At 48.5% G+C, this 22,822-nt stretch overlaps 1 protein-coding gene and 1 long non-coding RNA gene across 2 annotated transcripts; one reads left to right on the top strand and one right to left on the bottom strand.

The window, feature by feature from the left end:
* Positions 1–1,097: 1,097 nt before the first annotated feature.
* Positions 1,098–2,776, bottom strand: LOC310679450 (ABHD16B-like). The gene has a single exon (XM_083444663.1). The coding sequence runs from the start codon at positions 2,488–2,490 to the stop codon at positions 1,165–1,167; it is 1,326 nt and encodes a 441-aa protein (XP_083300789.1). The 5' UTR covers positions 2,491–2,776; the 3' UTR covers positions 1,098–1,164.
* Positions 2,777–2,937: 161 nt separating this feature from the next.
* LOC310680756 lies at positions 2,938–18,964 on the top strand. Its single transcript, XR_014512912.1, has 3 exons — positions 2,938–3,039; positions 18,279–18,374; positions 18,815–18,964. It is a non-coding gene; the product is annotated as an uncharacterized lncRNA (long non-coding RNA).
* Positions 18,965–22,822: the final 3,858 nt, after the last annotated feature.

Raw genomic sequence — 22,822 nt, 5'->3', positions numbered from 1 at the left:
CAGGTCATGTGGCCAGCATGACTAAGCCGTTTCTGGCGAACCAGAGCAGCACACGGAAACGCCATTTACCTTCCCGCCGGAGCGGTACCCATTTATCTACTTGCACTTTGAGGTGCTTTTGAACTGCTAGGTTGGCAGGAGCAGGGACTGAGCAACGGGAGCTCACCCCGTTGCGGGGATTTGAACCACTGACCTTCTGATCGGCAAGTCCTAGGCTCTGTGTTTTAACCCAAAGCGCCACCCGCATCCCTTATACTTATTCCTACATACTCCCAAATATTATATCTAGAGTAGGAATTATTTGCCCTGGGCACTCTGGGACCATAATGCATAATGGGTCCCAGATCTTCAGAATCAAAGAAATATTCAGCAGCAAAAGCTATGCTTCCAGGGCATCTCTGCCCAGCTGGGAGTCACAAGAACCAAACTTCAAAAGCTATAGAATCTTAGATTACTTAGATTCCTGCAATACAGGAATCACTGCTAAGAAATCCTTGATAGATGGCCATAAAAGGTAAAGGTAAAGGGCCCCCTGACCGTTAGGTCCAGTCGCGGACGACTCTGGGGGTGTGGCACTCATCTCGCTGTATTGGCTGAGGGAGCCGGCGTACAGCTTCTGGGTCATGTGGCCAGCATGACTAAGCCACTTCTGGCGAACCAGAGCAGCTCACGGAAATGGCGTTTACCTCCCCGCTGGAGCAGTACCTATTTATCTACTTGCACTTTAACGTGCTTTCGAACTGCTAGGTTGGCAGGAGCTGGAACCGAGCAACATGAGCTCACCCTGTTGTGGGGATTTGAACCGCCGACCTTCTGATCAGCAAGCCCTAGGCTCTGTGGTTTAACCCACAGCGCCACCCATGTCCCTAGATGGCCATACAACCCCTGTTTAAAAACCTCAGGTGAAGGAGAGTTGACCACCTTCCGAGGCAGTCCATTCAACAAGCAGCTCTTATTGTAAGAAAGCTCTTCCTAATGTTTAGCTGGAATCTCCTTTCTTGTCATTTGAATCCAGTGGTTTGGGTCCTGCCCTCCGGAACAGCAGAAGGTAGAATCTGAACCAAAAGACCTCACCACCGCCTGCACAAACAAACCGCAATGATGAATGCTAGTTTTTATTTCTCTCTCTTTCTCTACAGTCAAGCCGCCACCTCCCCAGCCGAGCTAGAGCTTCCAGGGCATCTGAAATTCGTTTGGTGGCAAAGTTCTTCCATGGGTGGTCTCCACGTTCTTCAGGTGCTTCTTGGCCAAAAACAAGGCCATCTGCTTCTTCTTCGCGGGGGGAAGGTTCTTCCCGACGTTCCACGGGAAGCTGCAGTTGGAGCCAAGGCTGGCTTTGTAGCCGCGGAGTGTTTGAAGGCACCAGTCCTCATCCACTTTGTAGAAGAAGCTGTAGATGAGGTCGTCCATCTGAGGACAGTCGGCCGCCAGCCAGCTGCGCACCACTTCCTCCTCCTCGGATATAAGGTCGGGGTAACGGCACCTCAAGAGCTGCAGGAGCAGCTCATTGGCTCGGTTGGTCTTGATGACAGGCAGCTTGCTCTCCGAGTGGAAGTGGGTGCTGGTGATTTCGTCCAACGTCCTCCTGATGAGCAGCACTGGGCCGGGGTACTGGCACAGCATCTCCGCCACGTTGAGGTTGAAGTGCTCCGTCACGGTCTTGACCACCAGCTTCTTCCAGCTCTTTGCCATCACCTTCATGGCCAAAGGGAGCAAGCTGTCAAAGGAGGCATCCAGTACCAACCCGCCTAGCTCCGGATAAGTCTTCGCAGCCCAGGTGGCTGTGTAGCTCCCTAAGGAGTAGCCGTAGATGGCAATGTCCGGCAGGGCAAAACCCAGGCGGCGTATGGCATATTGGATGACCACATCCATAGCGTTGACATCATTCGCCGGATAGGGTTTGCCCGTGCTCCTGCCGAAACCGGGGTGGTTCCACCCCAGGACAGAGTACCCGGCCTTCAGTGGGGTGAAAAAGCATCCGACCTCATAGAAACTGCCATTCCCTTCGCAGCAGATCACCAGCTGCATCCCCCGTTTCTCTGGACTTTTCCTCTTCCTCCTGTCCACAAACATAGTGTCGATTTCGTTCCCATCGCGGGCAATCAGTTTGGCCCGTTTCCCATGGAAATCCTCAATGAGGCGAGTTCGGGCGTTCACCAGTATATTGGGCGGGACTTTGTTCAAGAGGCAAACGGAACCCGGGTAGAGCAGCCAGCGGCCGATGGAGTGAGCAATGGCATACCTGGCGAACTTGCTGGAGCAATGCTTGAAGGAGTGGAAGACGCTGGATCTGGAGCTCTCCGCCACGGCACCCTCCTGGGGGACCGTAAGCATCCCTTGTGGGTTCTGGTTGTTGATGGTGATGCTGCTGCTGCTGTGTCCATTGGCGACGGTGCTGGTCCCGGCCTCATCCCAGCGATATTCCACTGGGCACTTCTTGAACACACAGCTGTCTTTGATCATCAAGTAGGTTTTCATTTTGTAACACATGTTGGAGCTCTTTAGGGGGGTAACGTTCACAGGATCAAACAACAGCGCCTTTCAGCAAGCTGGATCAGCTAAAGGAAGGGGAACACAAAGAAGAGAAGGCCAAAGAGATATTTCTAGAGTCAGGCAGGCTGGAAGTTAGCAACTTTTGATTCGGGTTCAGCCCAGAAGTGGATGTGGAGCAGCACTAGAATGTCTTGAGATGGCTGCTGCCCACCTGCCCTTGGCTGGTGTTGGGAGGGTCATATCCTGCAAAGGGCAACCGGGCACTTCCTCCAAGAGCCCCTACAGGCCAGTCACTCAAAGCAAAGGTAATAATAAGCCATGTCAGCCCCCTTTGTGAGCAATTACTCCTCTGAGGACTTGGCTGGGAGGCCCATCAGCTGCCAGGGGGGTCTGGAGGTGGACATTGCAAATTCTTCTCTGGGGTGGTAGAGCACCACTTAGCTGCATCGATCCCAGCCTCGTCCATCGGTCCCATGGAACAAAAGGCTTTCTTGCGGGCCAGAGTGCACCTATATCTCGGGGACCGGGAAGTGGGCCTCATCAAAGGTTAGACACCTTCTTCCATCAGTAACATTATTAACACTTGTTTAATTCATTACCCATCCTCCACTCTAAGGTACCAGGTCAGGCAACAAGGTAAGAAGGTAAGAAGAGCCTGTTGGATCAGGCAATGGCCCACCTGTTCTCACAGTGGCCAGACGGATGCCTGTGGGAAAGCAGCAAGCAGGATCTGAACACAGGACCCTGTGGTTTCCAGCAACTGGTACTCAGTTTGCATTGGGGGGGAACAGTGGCGTAGCGTGGGTTGTCAGCACCCGGGGCAAGGCAAGTAATTTGCGCCCCCTAACCCGTGGATTTGCGTCCCCTAACCCTACCCCCCAGATGTTGCGCCCGGTGCGGCCAGCCCCCCCTGCACCCCCCACGCTACGCCACTGGGGGGGGGGAAGTTCCTGGTGGAAATTCCAGCTTGAGAGGAACCATTGTCATCTAGGCATCTGCGGGGGTTTAAATTCCTCCTAAAGGTTTAAATTCCCCCTCCGTGCTTGCTGTGAACTATCAGCCCAAGTGATGCAAAAAGCATTTTTCAAAAGCTGCACATTAGATGCGTTTTATGCCACGTGCAGTTTGGAGCTCAAGTTGAAAGGGAAGTGTGACCAGCCAGTGGGAGAAGCCGTCTCTCTTTTTGCTCGCCAAACTCCCCCCACCCACAGCGTTGACCACAGAGACATCGCTTTCCTCTTCACCACAAACGCAGCTCTCAGAATGATGTGTAATCTCAGCCCACAGTCTTGAAAAACCCTACAATATCCCCCATGCGCCAGGAGGCAGACGGCGTTGTGGGGGCCAGACGGCATTTCCTCGATTCCTCTTTCCTAGGAAGAGGGAAGAGGGGGCAGGATGGTTGCAAAAGCCCCTGCTGGAGACAGCTGACTGCTGGAGAGTTGGAGGCGGCGACGGTTGTGGGGGGGGGGTTCCTGCCTGTGGCACTCTTTGAGGAAGGAGGAAAGAGCAGCGATGATGCTCTTTTCAATCCCCAGAGAGCTAGCAGGGGGTGTTGAAAGAAAGGGGGAGCCTGGTTTTGGTACAAATCCATCATCCCCGTTTTCATCACTGGGAGAACAAGTCTCTGGGTGCAGTTTGAACAAAAGTGAAAATAGGACACACACACACACACACACACACACACACACAGCACAGGAAACAAACTCTGTCTCTAATCAGCTTCTCAGTTACTTCTGTGTCAATAACTTTACATATACAGTGGTGCCTCACAAGACGAAATTAATTCGTTCTGCGAGTTTTTTTGTTCTACGAGTTTTTTCGTCTTGCGAAGCACCACTGTGTATTGATGGTTTCCCATAGGAATGCATTGGTGGTTTTTAAAAAAAGGCGCAAGACGTTTCGTCTTGCGAAGCAAGCCCATAGGGAAAATCGTCTTGCAAGTTTTTCGTCTTCCGAGGCATTCGTCTTGCGAGGTACCACTGTACTGTACACAGACATGTACGTACTTTAATCTGCAGTTTTATCTTGCAATGTATGCTTTTAATCGTTCTGCATGTTTTATAAACTTGCTTTTTCACGATGATTTTTTAAAATCGATGCCTCTTTTATATTCCTCATAAACTGCTTAGAGGTTTTCTTTACAGTGAAGCAGTATGCAAATATTGTTAAATAGTGGGCACTTGGTGTCAAACACCAGCGGTGGGAGCACATTGGAACCAGAGTGAATGTAATCGTTGCTCTATATCACATTTGTATATCACCTTCCCTCCAAGGAGCTTGAAGGGACACACATCATTCTCCTCCTCCCCATTTTATCCTCGGAACAACCCTGTGAGGTAGGTCAGGTTGAGAGTAAATGACTGGCCCTAGGTCATCCAGTGGGGATTTTAACCCAGGTCTCCCAGGTCCTAAGGGACACGGGTGGCACAGTGGGCTAAATCACAGAGCCTAGGACTTGCCGATCAGAAGGTCAGCGGTTCGAATCCCCGCGACGGGGTGTGCTTCTGCCAACCTAGCAGTTCAAAAGCACGTCAAAGTGCAAGTAGATAAATAGGTACCACTCCGGCGGGAAGGTAAACGGCATTTCCGTGCACTGCTCTGGTTCTCCAGAAGCAGCTTAGTCATCCTGGCCACATGACCCGGAAGCTGCACGCTGGCTCCCTCGGCCAATAAAGCGAGATGAGCGCCGCAACCCCAGAGTAGGTCACGACTGGACCTAATGGTCAGGTGTCCCTTTACCTTTACCTTACTCCCAGGTCCCAGTCTGACACTCTAACCCATGGGTAGGCAAACTAAGGCCTGGGGGCCAGATCCGGCGCAATCACCTTCTAAATCTGGCCCGTAGACGGTCCGGGAACCAGCGTGTTTTTACATGAGTAGAATGTGTCATTTCATTTAAAATTCATCTCCGGGTTATTTGTGGAGCATAGGAATTTGTTCATATTTCCCCCAAAAAATATAGTCCAGCCCCCCACAAGGTCTGAGGGACAGTGGACCAGCTCCCTGATGAAAAAGTTTGCTGATCCCTGCCCTAACCACTATGCAACACAGCCTTAGTGCCTCATCAGCTGCCATTCCACCTGGCTGCATGAGAAGGAGAGTAGGGGCCTTAGCTCCTGGACATCCTTATCTTCCTCCTCCCTCTCTGGCCCTTTCCCCAGTTCTATTATATGAGTAAACCATTAACGTATTTTGAAAACTGTGAACTGCATTGAATTGGTAAATTGGTAGAAAAGTGACCTAAAAATGTAATTAATACTTTTTTAAAAGAGAAATAGAACATGCAGCTGTTGCCTTCAACTGGGGGGGGGGGGCAGGGAAGGAGGGAAGAATCCTGCCTTTACTGAAAAGCATCTAGCAACTGCCCCAATTTCCAGATTTTTTATGTGCAAAATATTCTGGCAACTGGCCTGGGGGTCAAAAACCAGCCAGACTGGTGCTGTTGCCATTTCTGCATAGTTGCAGGTTGGCATTAGAGAGGGGGGTCCCATGTCTTTAAGAGATCGAAGGCTGCTTGCACCACATACCCCCCCCCCCAAGGTCCCTATTCTCCAGGGACAGTCCTGGAATTCTGAAAGCCATCCCGGCTTTTGATTTCATCCTGAAAGGTCCCTATTTCCCCCGCCAGTGCTGCCATCACGGAGCTCAGGGAAGAGGATGAGCTGGGTGTCAGGAAAGGGCAACAACTTATTTTCTTGCTGTGTGTGGGTTGTTGTTGTTGTTTAACTCCCAGAGAAACAGAGCGGTGCTTGTGGGATATTCTGCCTCAGGCGTCTAAATAACATGACCAATGTTGGTCGTGCCTGGGCTGCTTTCAGATCAGATAACCTGTTCATTAAGCTTTCTTGCTGATCTGTTTGCACAGAGTTTCTTAAAGTTCAGGTGACATTGGCTTGTCATTTATTTCTTTATGTCTTTATTTATTTCTTATCAAGAAAAGTCTGTGGGGGTTTTTTCCGAGGGGGGAGGAAGTGTTTTTTGGGAGGGGTGTTTCTAAGACTCGGGCGAAACTGTGACGCTCCCTTGTTATTTTTGCTCTTCTTAGATGCTACATGTTGTTTAAGTAATCTTGCAATGTTTTTAGTACCAAAATGTGGGGTTTTTTGTTTGCTATTGTTTTGCTGTTGTTATAAAACTGCTTTAGAAGTGTTCGTTTGAAATGTACTCCTGTTTTCTTTTCTGGGAGCCAGTGTGGTGTAGTGGTTAAGAGCGGTAGTCTGACAGTAAGAGCTGTTCGACAGTGGAATTTGCTGCCAAGAAGTGTGGTGGAGTCTCCTTCTTTGGAGGTCTTTAAGCAGAGGCTTGACAACCATATGTCAGGAGTGCTCTGATGGTGTTTCCTGCTTGGCAGGGGGTTGGACTCGATGGCCCTTGTGGTCTCTTCCAACTCTATGATTCTATGATTCTAATCTGGTGAACCGGGTTCGCGTCTCCGCTCCTCCACATGCAGCTGCTGGGTGACCTTGGGCAAGTCACACTTCTTTGAAGTCTCTCAGCCCCACTCACCTCACAGAGTGTTTGTTGTGGGGGAGGAAGGGAAAGGAGAATGTTAGCCGCTTTGAGACTCCTGAAGGGGTGTGAAAGGCGGGATATCAAATCCAAGCTCTTCTTCTTCTTCTTTTTTTGTAAGCCGTTTTGAGCCTCTCTTTTTCTTTGCGTGAAAAAGCTGCATATAAGATAAAATGAATGGATGAATGTTCCGCAGGAGATCAGTTCTAATTGCACGGCCTGGATTCCCCAGTATGCAACTGAATTCCACCCCAAAACTTATTTCTCTATTACATCCATATCCCACCTGCCTTCCAAGAAACTCACGGTGGTGTGCAATAGTTCTCTCACAGTTCTAAAGTGGTATGTTATTGTTTTAAATGAAGAGTGTGGATGGGACCATAACATTTAAAAGTGTAACTTTAAGAATTTGTGCTTTCTTTTTCCTACCCACCACCCTGATCCTTTTCACTTGCATATTGAATCTTTTTATATCATAAGCCTGGAGACAGAGATCACCTAAGAATTGGTTTTTGTGAAGGCATTCTGAAAGCCACCCCCCACCCCTTTTTGTTTTTTGCTAAAGACATGGCCACTGGTCCCATCACCTCTGGCAAATAGAATGAGAAGAAATGGAGGCAGTGAGAGATTTTACTTTCTTGGGCTCCATGATCACTGCAGATGGGGACAGCAGTCACAAAATTAAAAGACGCCTGCTTCTTGGGAGAAAATCAACGACAAACCTAGACAGCATCTTAAAAAGTAGACCTTGCTGACAAAGATCCGTATAGTTAAAGCTATGGTTTTCGCAGTAGTGATGTATGGAAGTGAGAGCTGGACCATAAAGAAGGGTGATCGCCGAAGAATGGATGCTTTTGAATTCTGGCGCTGGAGGAGACTCTTGAGAGTCCCATGGACTGCAAGAAGATCAAGCCTATCCATTCTCAAGGAAATCAGCCCTGAGTGCTCACTGGAAGGACAGATCCTGAAGCTGAGGCTCCAAGACTTTGGCCACCTCATGAGAAGAGAAGACTTCCTGGAAAAGACCCTGATGTTGGGAAAGATGGAGGGCACAAGGAGAAGGGGACAACAGAGGACGAGATGGTTAGACAGTGCTCTCGAAGCTACCAGCATGAGTTTGACCAAACTGCAGGAGGCAGTGGAAGACAGGAGTGCCTGGCGTGCTCTGGTCCAGGGGGTCACGAAGAGTCAGACACGACTAAACGAGTAAACAACAAGGTTTTTAATGATGCAAGCAAATGAGTAAATAAATAATAGTGTCTATTCCAGACATAATATTTGCTTCTTGAATGATGCAAACAGGAGTCCCCAACAAAGGAGTGTTATTTAATACTGAGGAGTTGCTCAGTCGGTACAGCGTGAGACTCCTAATCTGAGGGTTATCGGTTTGAGCCCCACTTAGGGGGGGGGGGGGGAATTCCTGCATTGCAGGGGGCTGGACTAGATGACCCTCGTGGTCCTTTCTAGCTCTAGAATTCTGTGATTCTGTGAACTCTTACAACAGGTGTAAGCGAATCTGTGGCTTTCCAGGTATGTGGTCTAAACCACTGAGCCTCTTGGGCTTGCTGATCAGAAGGTTGGTGGTTCGAATCCCTGCAACGGGGTGATCTGCCATTGCTTTGTCCCAGCTCCTGCCAAACTAGCAGTTCAAAAGCATGTCAGTACAAGCAGATAAAGAGGTACCACTGCAGTGGGAAGGTAAATGGTGTTTCCGTGCGCTCTGGTTTCCATTGTGTCCCGTTGTGCCAGAAGAGGTTTAGTCATGCTGGCCACATGACCCAGAAAGCTATCTGTGGACAAACGCCGGCTCCCTCGGCCTGAAAGCGAGATGAGTGCCACAACCCCAAAGTCGCCTTTGACTGGACTTAACTGTCCAGGGGTCCAAAGCCAGCGTGGTGTAGTGGTTAAGAGCGGCAGACTCGTAATCTGGGGAACCGGGTTCGCGTCTCCGCTCCTCCACATGCAGCTGCTGGGTGACCTTGGGCTAGTCACACTTCTCTGAAGTCTCCCAGCCTCACTCACCTCACAGAGTGTTTGTTGTAGGGAAGGGAAAAGAGATTGTTAGCCGCTTTGAGACTCCTTTGGGTAGTGATAAAGCTGGATATCAAATCCAAACTCTTCTTCTTCTACCTTTTTTTTAACCTTTATAGGTCCTATCACCTTGGTGGTGCTGGCTGGGGGAAAATGGGAGTCTAGCAAAATTGATTGGTTGATTGACTGACTGACTGTGTTTATATCTCACCTTTTTCTCCAATGAGCAGAAGGTGGCACGCATTGTTCTCCCCCCCCCCCATTTAATCCCCACAACAACCTTGTGAGGTAGGTTAGGTTAGGCTGAGAGGCAGCGACTGGCCCAAGGTCACCCAATGAGCTTCGTGGCTAAGTGGGGATATGAACCCAGGTCTTTCAGGTCCCATTCCAACACTCAAACCATTACACCACCATCGCAACAGTTCGCAAAGGCGTCCTGGCTGCTGACCAGGTCAGGCGGGGAAGAATTTGCTGCTGCTCTAACTCCGGCCGTAAAACATCCCTGTTTTGGAATCAGCAAAAATTCCCCTGGAGCTGAACAAAGTCCTTGGGCTGATCTCCTCTGCAAGGATGGATTGGGGGGGGGGTGCGGAGAGGAGCAGGCTGGAGAAAATGGGATCAAGGGCTACATTGGCAAGTGAAAGGTCACATTCATCACCGAGAGGGGAGGAAGAGGGCAGCTGAGGTAGCAGAGGAGGGTCCAGGGTGACTCTGGATGTCTCAAAGAAAAACAAAACCCCTCCCTTGAAATATGGCTGAATTGTGAGGAGTGGCAAGGAGGGACAGGGTCGTTTTATTTGAGAGGGGTTTTTTTGGGGGGGTGGCTGCAGGCTATGCTGGGATTCGAGATGCACACAGAAATTTGAAATCCCAGCAGCGCACAGCTCATCCTGGTCTATCCGCAGCAATCTTGCCTCAATTTCCCTTTGCGACAGAGAGAACACGAGCGCTGGGAACACCCCGGAATAAGCAGTAACACGTACACAGCCTGTATATGTTCTGCAACAGATGTTATGGCTGCTGTCTGGGGTGTGTCTTCTTTTTTAAAAAATCGTTTTTATTTGATTTTACAAATATAAATTTATAACGAAACCAAACACATATGCATATACAGTAGAGAGATTTCTCTGAATCTCGAGACTTCCCCTCCATGGCTCCTAATGTCAACTTTTCAACTGCATATTATGTCACAGTCTATATTTTATATCTATCCATATTATCCATAGTAATTGCAACATTACAAGTGAGATTAAAATGCTGCTAATGTTTTCATCTGCTTACAGTGGTCTCCTAAGTAAATTATAAATTTCCTCCATTCTTTCTTGAAATTTTTGTCTTCTTGGTCCCTGAGCTTTCTGGTCAGTTTTGCCATTTTGGCATATTCTAACAGCCTGATTTGCCATTTCTCTCTGGTAGGGACTTGTCTTCTTTCCATCTCTGGGCTAATAGCATTCGTGCTGCTCTTGTCACATACATGAAAAGTCTTTTCTGTTCCTTTGGGATGTCGGTACCTACAATTCCTAATAAAAAGGCTTCTGTTTTTTTTTTTACAAAAATTGTTTTAAACATTTTTTCCCAATTATATATCACTTCCCAGAAAGCCTTTACAGTGGTACCTCGGGTTAAGTACTTAATTCGTTCCGGAGGTCCGTTCTTAACCTGAAACTGTTCTTAACCTGAAGCACCACTTTAGCTGATGGGGCCTCCCACTGCCGCCACGCTGCCGGAGCACAATTTCTGTTCTCATCCTGAAGCAAAGTTCTTAACCCGAGGTAATATTTCTGTGTTAGCGGAGTCTGTAACCTGAAGCATCTGTAACCTGAAGTTTCTGTAAACCTGAGGTACTACTGTATAACTTTACATGACCACCATATATGTTTAAAAGGGTGTGATAAAGCGGGATATCAAATCCAAACTCTTCTTCTTCTTCTTCTTCTTCTTCTTCTTCTTCTTCTTCTTCTTCTTCTTCTTTACAGTGGAGGAAAACACACTGGTTCTAGAATAATAATAATAATAATAATAATAATAATAACAACAACAACAACAACAACAACAATAATGCATCAAACATTAAAAGCTTCCCTGAACAGGGCTGCATTCAGATGTCTTCAAGAAGTCTGGTAGTTGTTGTTCTCTTTGACATCTGGTGGGAGGGCGTTCCACAGGGCGGGTGCCACTACCGAGAAGGCCCTCTGCCTGGTTCCCTGTACAGCAAAAAGGAAATTCCTTGATGAAAGTATCACACCCCCTTCCCTCCAACTCTACAGTTCTGTGTTTCTATGATCCACTTGCCTCTCTTTTGCAAAGTCCTTGAGGTAGAGGTCCGCCTTTCCGCCACCTTACTTTGTTCCTCTGCAAAGTAAACTGAAGGACATTAATACCCACCACGGATGAGTCAGGGCAGGCCAGGAGGCTAGGTCTTAACCCCAGTTGGCTTCCTTCACCCGAATCCGCCTGAGGCCATCTGCTTGCTTGGGGAAGGGGGGAAAAAATCTCCCACCCTGAAGGCTAATCTTCTTTAATCTCTGTCAATTGGATCTGTGCCTTTGTTCCACCAGTCAGCGGGAGACCAGCACGTTGGCTCAGTGAGAGAGAGGCAGGCAGCCCTGTGGTTCCTGGGCAGAACACGTGTCTGCCTTCCGTGGGGCAACCCCTTGGCATAATAACACTGTGCTACATCCACAAATGTTTCTGTTTTCATTTTTGGCAGGGTGGCAGCTATATAACACCGACTCAAACTACCTAAATCATCCAGAACAGGGTAAGACCAAGCACAGTGCTTTCAAAGCATCCAGTCAGGTTGGCATTTGTTGTTGTTTAGTCGTTTAGTCGTGTCCGACTCTTCGTGACCCCATGGACCAGAGCATGCCAGCCACTCCTGTCTTCCACTGCCTCCCGCAGTTTGGTCAGACTCATGTTTGTAGCTTCGAGAACACTGTCCAACCATCTCGTCCTCGGTCGTCCCCTTCTTCTTGTGCCCTCCATCTTTCCTAACATCAGTGAAATATACTCAGAGTCGCAAAGTGATTTCATGCTCTTTATTCAGCTCATAGTGGTGAGGAGGAATGAATGAATGTCCCCTCAAAGTATCTGCTTTATATACATTATTTACACAATGGGCTGCACATGATTGGCTAATTCTGGAATTCTACTGTAAGCCAATCAGGTTGTGGATTCACTTATATCTGGAGCATGATTGGGTGGTTCCAGCCAACCAATCAGACTGCTGCATTGCTCTAGGACCAATCAGACTGATGCATTCTGAATCCTATTGTTCTAGGACCAATCAGACTGCTGCAATTTGGATCCTATTGTTCTAGGACCAATCAGACTGCTGCAGTTTGGATCCTATTCAACTCAGTACATAACAATCAGGGTCTTTTCCAGAGAGTCTTCTCTTCTCATGAGGTGGCCAAAGTATTGGAGCCTCAGCTTCACGATCTGTCCTTCCAGTGAGCACTCAGGGCTAATTTCCTTAAGAATGGATGCGTTTGATCTTCTTGCAGTCCATGGGACTCTAAAGAGTCTCCTCCAGCACCATAATTCAAAAGCATCAATTCTTCGCCGTCAGGTTGGCATAGCATCCCCCAATCTGGTGTCCAGGGCAGCTGTCTACCAGCTCCATCTGGTACATAGGATGAGACCCTCCCTGCCCACAGACTGTCTCGCCAGAGTGGTGCATGCTCTGGTTATCTCCCACTTGGACTACTGCAATGTGCTCTACATGGGGCTACCTTTGAAGGTGACCCGGAAACTACAACTAATCCAGAATGTGGCAGCTAGACTGGTGACTGGGAGCGGCCGCCGAGACCATATAACACCGGTCCTGAAAGACATACATTGGCTCCCAGTATGTTTCCAAGCACAATTCAAAGTTGGTGCTGACCTTTGAAGCCCTAAGCGGCCTCGGTCCAGTATACCTGAAGGAGTGTCTCCACCCCCATCATTCAGCCCGGACACTGAGGTCCAGCGCCGTGGGCCTTCTGACGGTTCCCTCACTGTGAGAAGTGAGGTTACAGGGAACTAGGCAGAGGGGCTTCTCAGTAGTGGCGCCCGCCCTGTGGAATGCCCTCCCATCAGATGTCAAGGAAATAAACAATTATCTGACTTTTAGAACTCAATTGAAGGCAGCCCTGTTTAGGTAAGTTTTTGATGTTTGATGTTTTATTGTGTTTTTAATATTATGTTGGGAGCTGCCCAGAGTGGCTGGGGAACCCCAGCCAGATGGGCGGGGTATAAATTTATTATTATTATTATTATTATTATTATTATTATTATTATTATGCCCTCCAGATGTTTTGGACAATGGCACCCATCAGCCTCAGCTAAGATGGACGTGGTGTCTAGAGCATGGGTAGGCAAACTAAGGCCTGTGGGCTGGATCTGGCCCAATCGCCTTCTAAATCCGGCCCGTGGACGGTCTGGGAATCAGTGTGTTTTCACATGAGGAGAATGTGTCCTTTTATTTAAAATGCATCTCTGGATTATTTGTGAGGCCTGCCTGGTGTTTTTACATGTGTAGAATGTGTGCTTTTATTTAAAATGCATCTCTGGGTTATTTGCGTGGCATATGAATTCGTTCATTTTTATTTTCCCTCCAAAAATATAGTCTGAGGGACAGTGGACCGGCCCCCTGCTGAAAACGTTTGCTGACCCCTGGTCTAGAATCTCCACCCCATTTCAGAGTGCCAGGCTCCTCAGAAGGCATGCCTAGGAGATTCCTTTTATTGTGGCATTTCAGCACCAGACCCGTTACAGCAGCGTTTTTGTGCTGATAAGAGTCCACTAAGTTGCTTTAAAAACCCACCAAGTTCAGTCAATAGGACTGAGGCCTCATCCTCTCTCTTTTGGCTGACCAACTGCCCTTTGCTCAAGCAAAGAGAGAGGGGGATGAGGGTCTTTTTTGAAGGACTCTCTTTCCTTGTAGGTTTTTAAGCTGAGGTCAGATGGCCATCTGCCATGGATGCTTCCGTTGAGATTCCTGCATTGCCGGGGGTTGGGCTGGAGGACCTTCAGGGTCCCTTCCAACATTACGAATCTATGATCCTACGATTGGCAATTGTCACACCAGCTTGCCCAACAGCTTGCTGGTGTTTATATGACCACTAGGCCTGTTTCCCCCGCATGCCTCGCTGCTGACCCTTTGCTCTTCCAGCCTGCCCCCCCTCCATGCAGATTGGCTGGCAGATGTCCCTCAGGGCTGCTGCAGCCACGGCACAACCTCCTAATCGTGCCCTCCTAGGAGGAACGCAGATCGGGTCTTGCAAGGTTTCGAAGGGGATTTGACACCCTCCAAAATGGATTCATGCTGTCAGGCGGATTTGCAATTAACCCAACCATCCTCTCTCCCCCCCCCCCCACTCACCCCAAATGCCCGCTTTGTTTCTCGCCAAAGGCGGGCAGAGACAAAGGCATGTAGATTGCGTTTCCCCAATACAGCCTGCCATTCTGGGGGGGCTCCCTGCACCCGCAATAATCTGACCTGGATGAGAGAGACACTTGCATTGGGCTGTGTTAATTGTGACCTTTTCTTGCCAAGACCATCTCTCTGCCGGCAGCTGAGCCTCCGATTCCAAACAGCCAGGGCTTATTAACATGACTTCTAATCCCCTAACGACCCCCTGATTGTTCAGACATATGGACGGCTCCTTCCCCCTTGCCAGATGAACCCCCTACTTCCATCCCACCCACCCCAGGAAAACCTTTGCCTCTGACAAGGCTGGCTTTGAAGTGAAGTGTCTGTCTGCACAGCATCCCAGTTCAGTGGGAGTCCATCATAAATATCAGATTACCAGCCCGCTCCCCCACCACATCCTCTGCCCCATTTCCCCTCTTCTCCCCCCGTCTCGTCTGTTTCCAACAGTGGGTTTGCAAAGCTGCTTGCCAGCCGCATGCCCACTTTCCCAGGGCACAGAAAGGGAAGGGTGCACTCTCTGCAAAAAAGATGCCGTCAAAGAGCTTGCGATCAGGGCCACCCTCTCCAGTCCTCCTGGAGCAATTCTAGGTTGCAGAAATACATGGGAATGGAAGGCAATGGAAGAGGGAGAGAGAGAAAGACAAAGGGTAAAAGAAAAGGGATGGGAAGAATGAAACAAAATAGGATTCCCAGGAGTAATAATAATAAATTTTATTTATACTCCGCCCTCCCCGGCCAGAGCCGGGCTCAGGGCAGCTAACACCAATAAAATCACAGTAAAAACATAATAGGGGGAAAAGAGAGAGAGAGAGAAACCAATTTAAAATACAGGTTAAAATTCAATTTAAAACGCAGCCTCATTTCAAAGTAGCCGATAAATCAAGACCATAAGGGGAGGGAAATATAAGGGTCAGACTGAGTCCAAACCAAAGGCCAGGCAGAACAGTTCCATCTTGCAGGCCCTGCGGAAAGATGTCAAGTCCCTCAGGGCCCTAGTCTCTTGTGACAGAGCATTCCACCAAGTCGGGGCCAGTACTGAAAAGGCCCTGGCCCTAGTTGAGACCAATCTAACTACCTTGCGACCTGGGACCTCCAAAATGTTGTCATTTGTGGACCTTAAGGTCCTCCGCAGGGCATACCAGGAGAGGCGGTCCTGTAGGTACGAGGGTCCTAGGCTGCATAGGGCTTTAAAGGTCAAAACCAGCACCTTAAACCTGACCCTGTACTCCACCAGGAGCCAGTGCAGCTGGTAAAGCACTGGATGAATGTGATCCCACGGCAAGGACCCCGTGAGGAGCCTTGCCACAGCATTCTGCACCCGCTGGAGTTTCTGGGTCAGCTTCAAGGGCAGCCCCGCATAGAGCAGCACAAACATACACCCATCAAGCCAGTGTGCATTCTACCTCCAGTGTGGCATAGTGGTTAGGGTGTTGGACTAGGGCCCGGGAGGACAGGGTTCAAATCCCCGCTTATGCGATGAGGCTCACTTGGTGACCACAAGCCAGTGCCTACCTCACAGGGTTGTTGCGATGATGAAATGGGGGGGGGAGGAAGGCCACCTGGAGCTCTTTAGAGGAAAGGTGGGGCAGAAATTTTATAAGGCAAGTAACAGTTGACATGATAGAGGCTTATAAAATCATCCAAGGAAAGGAGAAAGTGGATAGAAAGGGGGAAAATTCACAATACCGGGACTCGTAGACATCCAGTGAAGCTGAATGTTGGACGGTTTGGGACAGTGAATTTTGCACTGTGAATTTCACTGCCCTCTAAGGCGGTCATGGGAATACCGTATTTTTTGCTCCATAAGACACATTTTTTCCTTCTAAAAAGTAAGGGGAAATGTCTGTGAGTCTTATGGAGCAAATGCGTGGTCCCTGGAGCCGAATTGCCCAGGGCCAAAAAGCAGATCATGCTTTTTTTTTTTTTTTAGAAAGAGGGAAGTGGGTGTTGAAACAAAGCCACTGAGCAGCTGATCGGCAAGCAATCGGGAGAGAGATAAGGGACTCTAGCGATAAAGGAGGCTGCCTGAGAGGGGGGAGGTAAAAGCACATGGATCCTCAGGATTTTTGCACTGGGTCACCCCAAATTCACCATCAGATCACATGGCATGTCCATGGCTATAGCCTGCACCAAAAAATCACGCATCCACTGTTTTCTGGGGCCGCAATGGCGCAAAAACATGGTTACAAAGCACGGATCCACATGGATCATGCTTTGACTATCTCCCTGGCCTTGACCTGTTCCTCTCCTGCCTTTGGCCTTGAAACAGATCCTGTCTGAGATCAGACCCTGCAGCATTTATTTGCCTACTTCTGAGGGACTGAAACAAAGCTCAAAGAAAAGAAAGAAATATTATGGGGGGGGTGCGTGTGTGTGAGGGAGAGAGAGAGAGAGAACAGAATTTGCGAGATGGTGACTTAATGGAAAGGATACAGGCGAGGGGGGGCAGGCGGGTGCAGCTTGACCACTTGAGGAAACTCAGTGGATCTTCCTGGAGGCGAGGGGTGTATGTCGCCAAGGCAGATGCTGCACATCTGGCAGCTGGGAATGCAGTCTTGGGAACCCCAGAAGACAGTCTATAACTGGCAAAGATCAGCATTCACAACCAGCTCTCTGTTTCCTGCACAGCCTTTTGCTTACCAGATGTGTCCTGGCCTCATCTATTTTCCTCTGCTCACTGCCCACCCCCCCAATGCAATCCAACAACAAACGAAGCTCCCAGGATGAGCACAGCTCAGAAATGGCCTGTAAGATTTATTCCAAAGGCAGCAAAAGTGAAGTGTGTTTTGGGACACAGATGGACCTTCATTGGGAGGATTGTAGTACATTCTTCTTCTTCTTTGGCGATCCCTTGTAGCCGAATAAGATTGTCGTCCATAAACACACTTTTAACAATGAGTCCGTAAGTGACTGTGGTGGCCAATTCTGGACCCACGCATCCTTCCATATTGGGGACATTGGTTCCCGGGCGGGAGTTGATCACGGTGTGGGTTTGCCAAGCGTGCCTTCCTCTTAGCACCTTTCTCCCTTCCGTCCTGAGTTCAAGCATCTTCAAAACCCATGACACCTTTGGTAAAGGCTGCTGTCCAACTTGAGTGCTTGCAGGCCAGTGTTTCCCAGTTGTCAGTGTTTATACTACATTTTTTTAGATTTGCCCTGAGACAGTATTTAAGCCTCTTTTGTTGACCACCAGCATTACGCTTTCCATTTTTAAGTTCAACATAGATACTGCTTCATAACCAGGGAGACCTTTGGTCCGATATAAAGCGGTATTGAAATGAATAATAATGATAATCTAGCTTAGTATTGTCTACCCGGCCTAGCAGCACCTCTCCAGAATTTCAGGCAGAAATGCTGGAGGCGCTGGGGATCGAACCAGCTTTTCACCTTGCCTTGAGGTCTGTTCTGTGGTCTGAATGTTGGGATGGTGCAAACTCTGAATGTACAAGGGAGGTGGGATCTAGACACATATAAAAAAAGTTGCGAAAATGCTTTTTAAAAAGAAGTTTCGAAAAAGATATGGAATTGGCCATAGCTCGCCATCGCCATCCAGTGTCGCATTTGTGTAATGCACTTTACAGCACACCGGAAACATTTTATATGTAGCTGTATAGCTGAGCCCAGAGTCAAAACCAGCACCTCCCCTTAAAAAATAAATAAATCTTGTTTATTCAGTATTTGTATTTTCTTCACCTCCTCAACCAAACATGAAAAAGGGCAAGAATTCATTCCAGACAGCCCAGATGGTTGTCTGTTTGAGGACTCTGACTAATGTCAACTCCAGATGGCCTTTAAAGCACACTCCTTCTCATTGCTCCCCTCTTAGAACAAACCCCCAGGGGCCATCCCATATCTTTCCAGGATCTGGAAGACAATACTCCTCTCCAACTACCCTCTAAAGGGAAGAACAGGATGATGATGGGTCCTGTCAGGGAACTGCCATCGGAGCTGGAGGCGGAGAGGAGGCTCCAGAGGGATGTCGGAGAGGGTCCCAGTAGGGAGAGAAGCAGCCCATCCGCTGGGGAAGGAAATCAGCGTAACACCAGTGGAGAAGGGGGGCAGATGGGGGAATCGGAGAGGTGGCTCCAGGACTCTTCGCAGGAGACCAGCGGAGAGGGGACGAGTACTCCGCTGCCCACACCCTCCCTGCGCAGAAGACTTCCACGCAGGGAGAGTAGGAGAAGACTGGGCGTCAAACAGCTTTTATGCTGGAAGAGGTTCAAGAAACGCCCACTGACGGATTCTGCCAGCGACTGAGGCAGCCACGAAACTTGAGGCTGTCCAGACAGAAAGGGTTTAACCAGGTAACCTAGTCAGGAGTGGCGGCAACTTACGCACGAGCAACCCTTAGAACCATTACAGGTCGTTACCTTAACCCTTTCCAAGAGCCTGCAGGGTTGTTCAGTGGGTTTTATTCTACAAGGTCACCAGTGCAAGGAACTCTAGCTCCCCCTTTTCCCTTTTAGTTCTGCACATGGATTATTCATTTTTAAAGCACAGTTCACCGAGACTCAGGGCCCTTCCAGAGAGAAGGGTAAGTTAAAAGAAAAAGCATTGCAAACTCAAGTCTGTGGAACTCTCTTCCACAGGAGGCAGTGAGGACCAGCAGCTTAGTTGGCTTTCAAAGAAGATTGGACTAAGAAATAGGGAAATCGAAAAGAACATTGTTCATGTACAGAATAACGGCGGCCAGAATTTTAGTAGCAAGAAATTGGAAAAACACAAGAATACCCAACACGGAAGATTGGCAAATCCTAATCGTAGAATATCTGCAGCTAGCGAAAGCGACAGGAAGAGTAAGAGGCCAACCAAAACAAAAAGTCTATAAGGACTGGAGAATCTTTAAAGAATATTTAGAAAACTATGGAATAAAAAGAAACATCTTGGCTGAATTAGACTGATCCCTGTATTGTATAAATGTAAGTTTGTAGGGCGGTAAAAAGAAATTATATAAGAAATATGTAACTGCGTGGTATAAAGTAATGGATAGACGAAGTACAGTGAGATTAATTGGAAGTCAGTTTTAAATTTCTTTTCTATAAATTTTACAATTGTGTTCAATACCAGGAGTATATATGATTATAATTATATTAATCTTCTTATATCTTATAGTGTGGTGGTTTGTATTATTTTTCTGTTATTTGTTTGTTTGATTGTATGTTTGTTTACTTGTATGTACGTCTATTTTTCATAAATGTATTTATTTTAAATTAATAAAGTTTTTTTTTTAAAAAAAAAAAACAAAACCCTACTGCTGGTCTCATCCGTTCAATCCACCAGAGCTTGTCCCCAACTCACCAACACTTTGAGACCCACCAGGTACCCTCACCTGGTTCAAATAGCCTGTCAAAGCCATTCCCAGTGTGCGGTCACTGTCACATGCTGACAGCTTCTAGGAGCCGCAGGCGAGAGCTGAGGGTAGGGTGGACCAAAGGTGGACAAATGACCCCAGAAGGAGCATGACATGTCCCCCACCAGAGGTACTATTCCTCCCCAACGCCCAATACAGCCTCCTGACACAGCTACAATCCCCAGAGTTCTCTTGGAAAGAAGGATTGATGGTTAGACTATTCCGAGAACTGCAGCTCTGGGAGGGCAATAGAGGCCTCCTAACAACTCTCAGTGCCATTAACAAACTTGTTGTGTTGTTGTTTAGTCGTTTAGTCATGTCCGACTCTTCATGACCCCATGGACCAGAGCACGCCAGGCACTCCTGTCTTCCACTGCCTCCCGTAGTTTGGTCAAACTCATGCTGGTAGCTTCGAGAACACTGTCCAACCATCTCATCCTCTGTCGTCCCCTTCTCCTTGTGGTCTCAATCTTTCCCAACATCAGGGTCTTCTCCAGGGAGTCTTCTCTTCTCATGAGGTGGCCAAAATTTTGGAGCCTCAGCTTCACGATCTGTCCTTCCAGTGAGCACTCAGGGCTGATTTCCTTCAGAATGGAGAGGTTTGATCTTCTTGCAGTCCATGGGACTCTCAAGAGTCTCCTCCAGCACCATAATTCAAAAGCATCAAAAGCATCAATTCTTTGGCAATCAGCCTTCTTTATGGTCCAGCTCTCACTTCCGTACATCACTGCTGGGAAAACCATAGCTTTAACTATACAGACCTTTGTTGGCAAGGTGATGTCCCTGCTTTTTAAGATGCTGTCTAGGTTTGTCATTGCTTTTCTCCCAAGAAGCAGGCGTCTTTTAATTTCGTGACTGCTGTCACCATCTGCAGTTAACAAACTACAGTTCTCTGAATTCTTTGCAGGAAGCCACTGTGGTTTCGAGTGGTATCATAGTGCCTGAAATGTACGGTGTGAATGTGACCCTAATTTTCCCGGGACGTGCATGAGTTGGGCTCTGGAAATGTGGCACAACCTATTTTTAACAGCCACCACCTGGCCCTGGGGTGAATTGGCTCCACTCCTAAGCAGCTCTGCAAAGTCTGTTTTCATGGACACAGAGGGAACCTGCATGACACTCAGAGGCTCAGGATGAAACGAAGGAGAGGAACTGAGTGCGGAACAAATGGAAAAATACACACACACACAAAAAGTACTAGATATCCCTAATCCCAGAGATGTGACAGAAGAAAGCCAGAGGGCTGAACACACACACCTATGTCCTGATCCGTGCTGGATTTCTTGGCTGGTGAATTGCAGAAAGGACCGAGTTGCTGCGTCAGAGCTCAGCTCTTAATCCTGGCACACTGGAGGCGGCAGAAAGAACAGAAACTGGGGGATTTTCACAGGGCCTTTAACCTGTATCCTTTAAGATTTGACTGCTTTAGTTCTCCTTCCTCCCAGGATGCTTGGCGCAGCCTTAATCTTTGATGTGTCTAGCCCAGCCATCCCCAACCACATGCGCTCCCAAGGGCTGCTGGGAGTTGTAGTCCAAGGCGTTATGTCTTCAGTGTTCTGTGTTTGCCTGAACTTGAGTCTGGACTAAGGAATATGAGCTCCTGTGTTCCGATTCGATACACGATGTCCAATCATAGAACATTTCAGGATTTGGGCCTCTGCCATTGGCCCTTGGACTCTGAGTTGTGATTTGCAGCTTGGAAGTTTAGACAGCCAATCACATTGGGAGTGGGAGTGGTCCAGGTTTTCAGAAACATATATAAGCTGTTAGCATCTTAAAAAACAGAGACATCACCTTGCTGACAAAGGTCCGTCTAGTTAAAGCTATGGTTTTCCCAGTAGTGATGTATGGAAGTGAGAGCTGGACCATAAAGAAGGCTGATCACCGAAGAATTGATGCTTTTGAATTATGGTGCTGGAGGAGACTCTTGAGAGTCCCATGGACTGCAAGAAGGTGAAACCTCTCCATTCTGAAGGAAATCAACCCTGAGTGCTCCCTGGAAGGACAGATCCTGAGGCTGAGGCTCCAAGACTTTGGCAACCTCATGAGAAGAGAAGACTCCCTGGAAAAGACCCTGATGTTGGGAAAGATGGAGGGCACAAGGAGAAGGGGATGACAGAGGACGAGATGGTTGGACAGTGTTCTCGAAGCGACCAGCATGAGTTTGACCAAACTGTGGGAGGCAGTGGAAGACAGGAGTGCCTGGTGTGCTCTGGTCCATGGGGTCACGAAAAGTAGGACACGACTAAATGACTAAACAACAACAATATAAGCAGTTGCTTTGCCCATGTTTCCCAGTTATGTAGTTCAATACAGGTTATTGCTGTTATCACTGTCTTGCCTCGTGGGAACTCACAAAGCATCTGCAGGAGGACAGGTGAAGAACGTAAGAAAAGCTCAACCAAAGGGCCCATCTAATTCAACATCCTGTTCTCACAGCGGCCAACCAGATGCCTGTGGGAAGCCTTGCAAGCAGATTCCAGCATGAGTGTTGCTGGGGCAGGCTGCCTTATACTATTCCTATCAATCTAGATGATCATGGGGGTATTTGGGGTGCTAGAAGAGGGGTAGCACATCTGGTGGGAGACTCGTCAGGCTCCTCCTAGGGTAGTTAGTCCACTTTTGGCCTCAACACTGCACTCAGCTCCCACCTGTGGCTCCCAGAAGCTGTCCGTTAGGGTCAGCAGCCACACTCTGGGAAGGGTTTCAACTCGCTGGCTAAACCCTCAGTGACTTAAGGTCTTCCTCTGCATGCGAAGACAGGCTCTGACGGACTGAGTGGGCAAGATCAATAGTGGGTCCTGCAGTCAAGAAGGCGGTTTCTGCATGTGCTGCAGAGGGAAGTGAGGGGCAAGTGGGGCTCGTCAGCCTGGGAAGGAGAAGATGGTGTTGGGATGCGTCCAAGGGAACGGGGGCAATTCGCAAGCCCCCAGCTGGCTCCAGCCACAGACCAGCAGCCGGGCAAGCTCCGGCCCTTGTCTCAGCATCAAACAGCGACTCACAGCTTCAGAAGCTTGAGC

This window comes from Podarcis tiliguerta (assembly GCF_965153285.1).
Source record: "Podarcis tiliguerta genome assembly, chromosome: 6".
NCBI classification, from domain to species: domain Eukaryota; kingdom Metazoa; phylum Chordata; class Lepidosauria; order Squamata; family Lacertidae; genus Podarcis; species Podarcis tiliguerta.
This window is presented reverse-complemented; position numbering and strand designations above follow the sequence as displayed.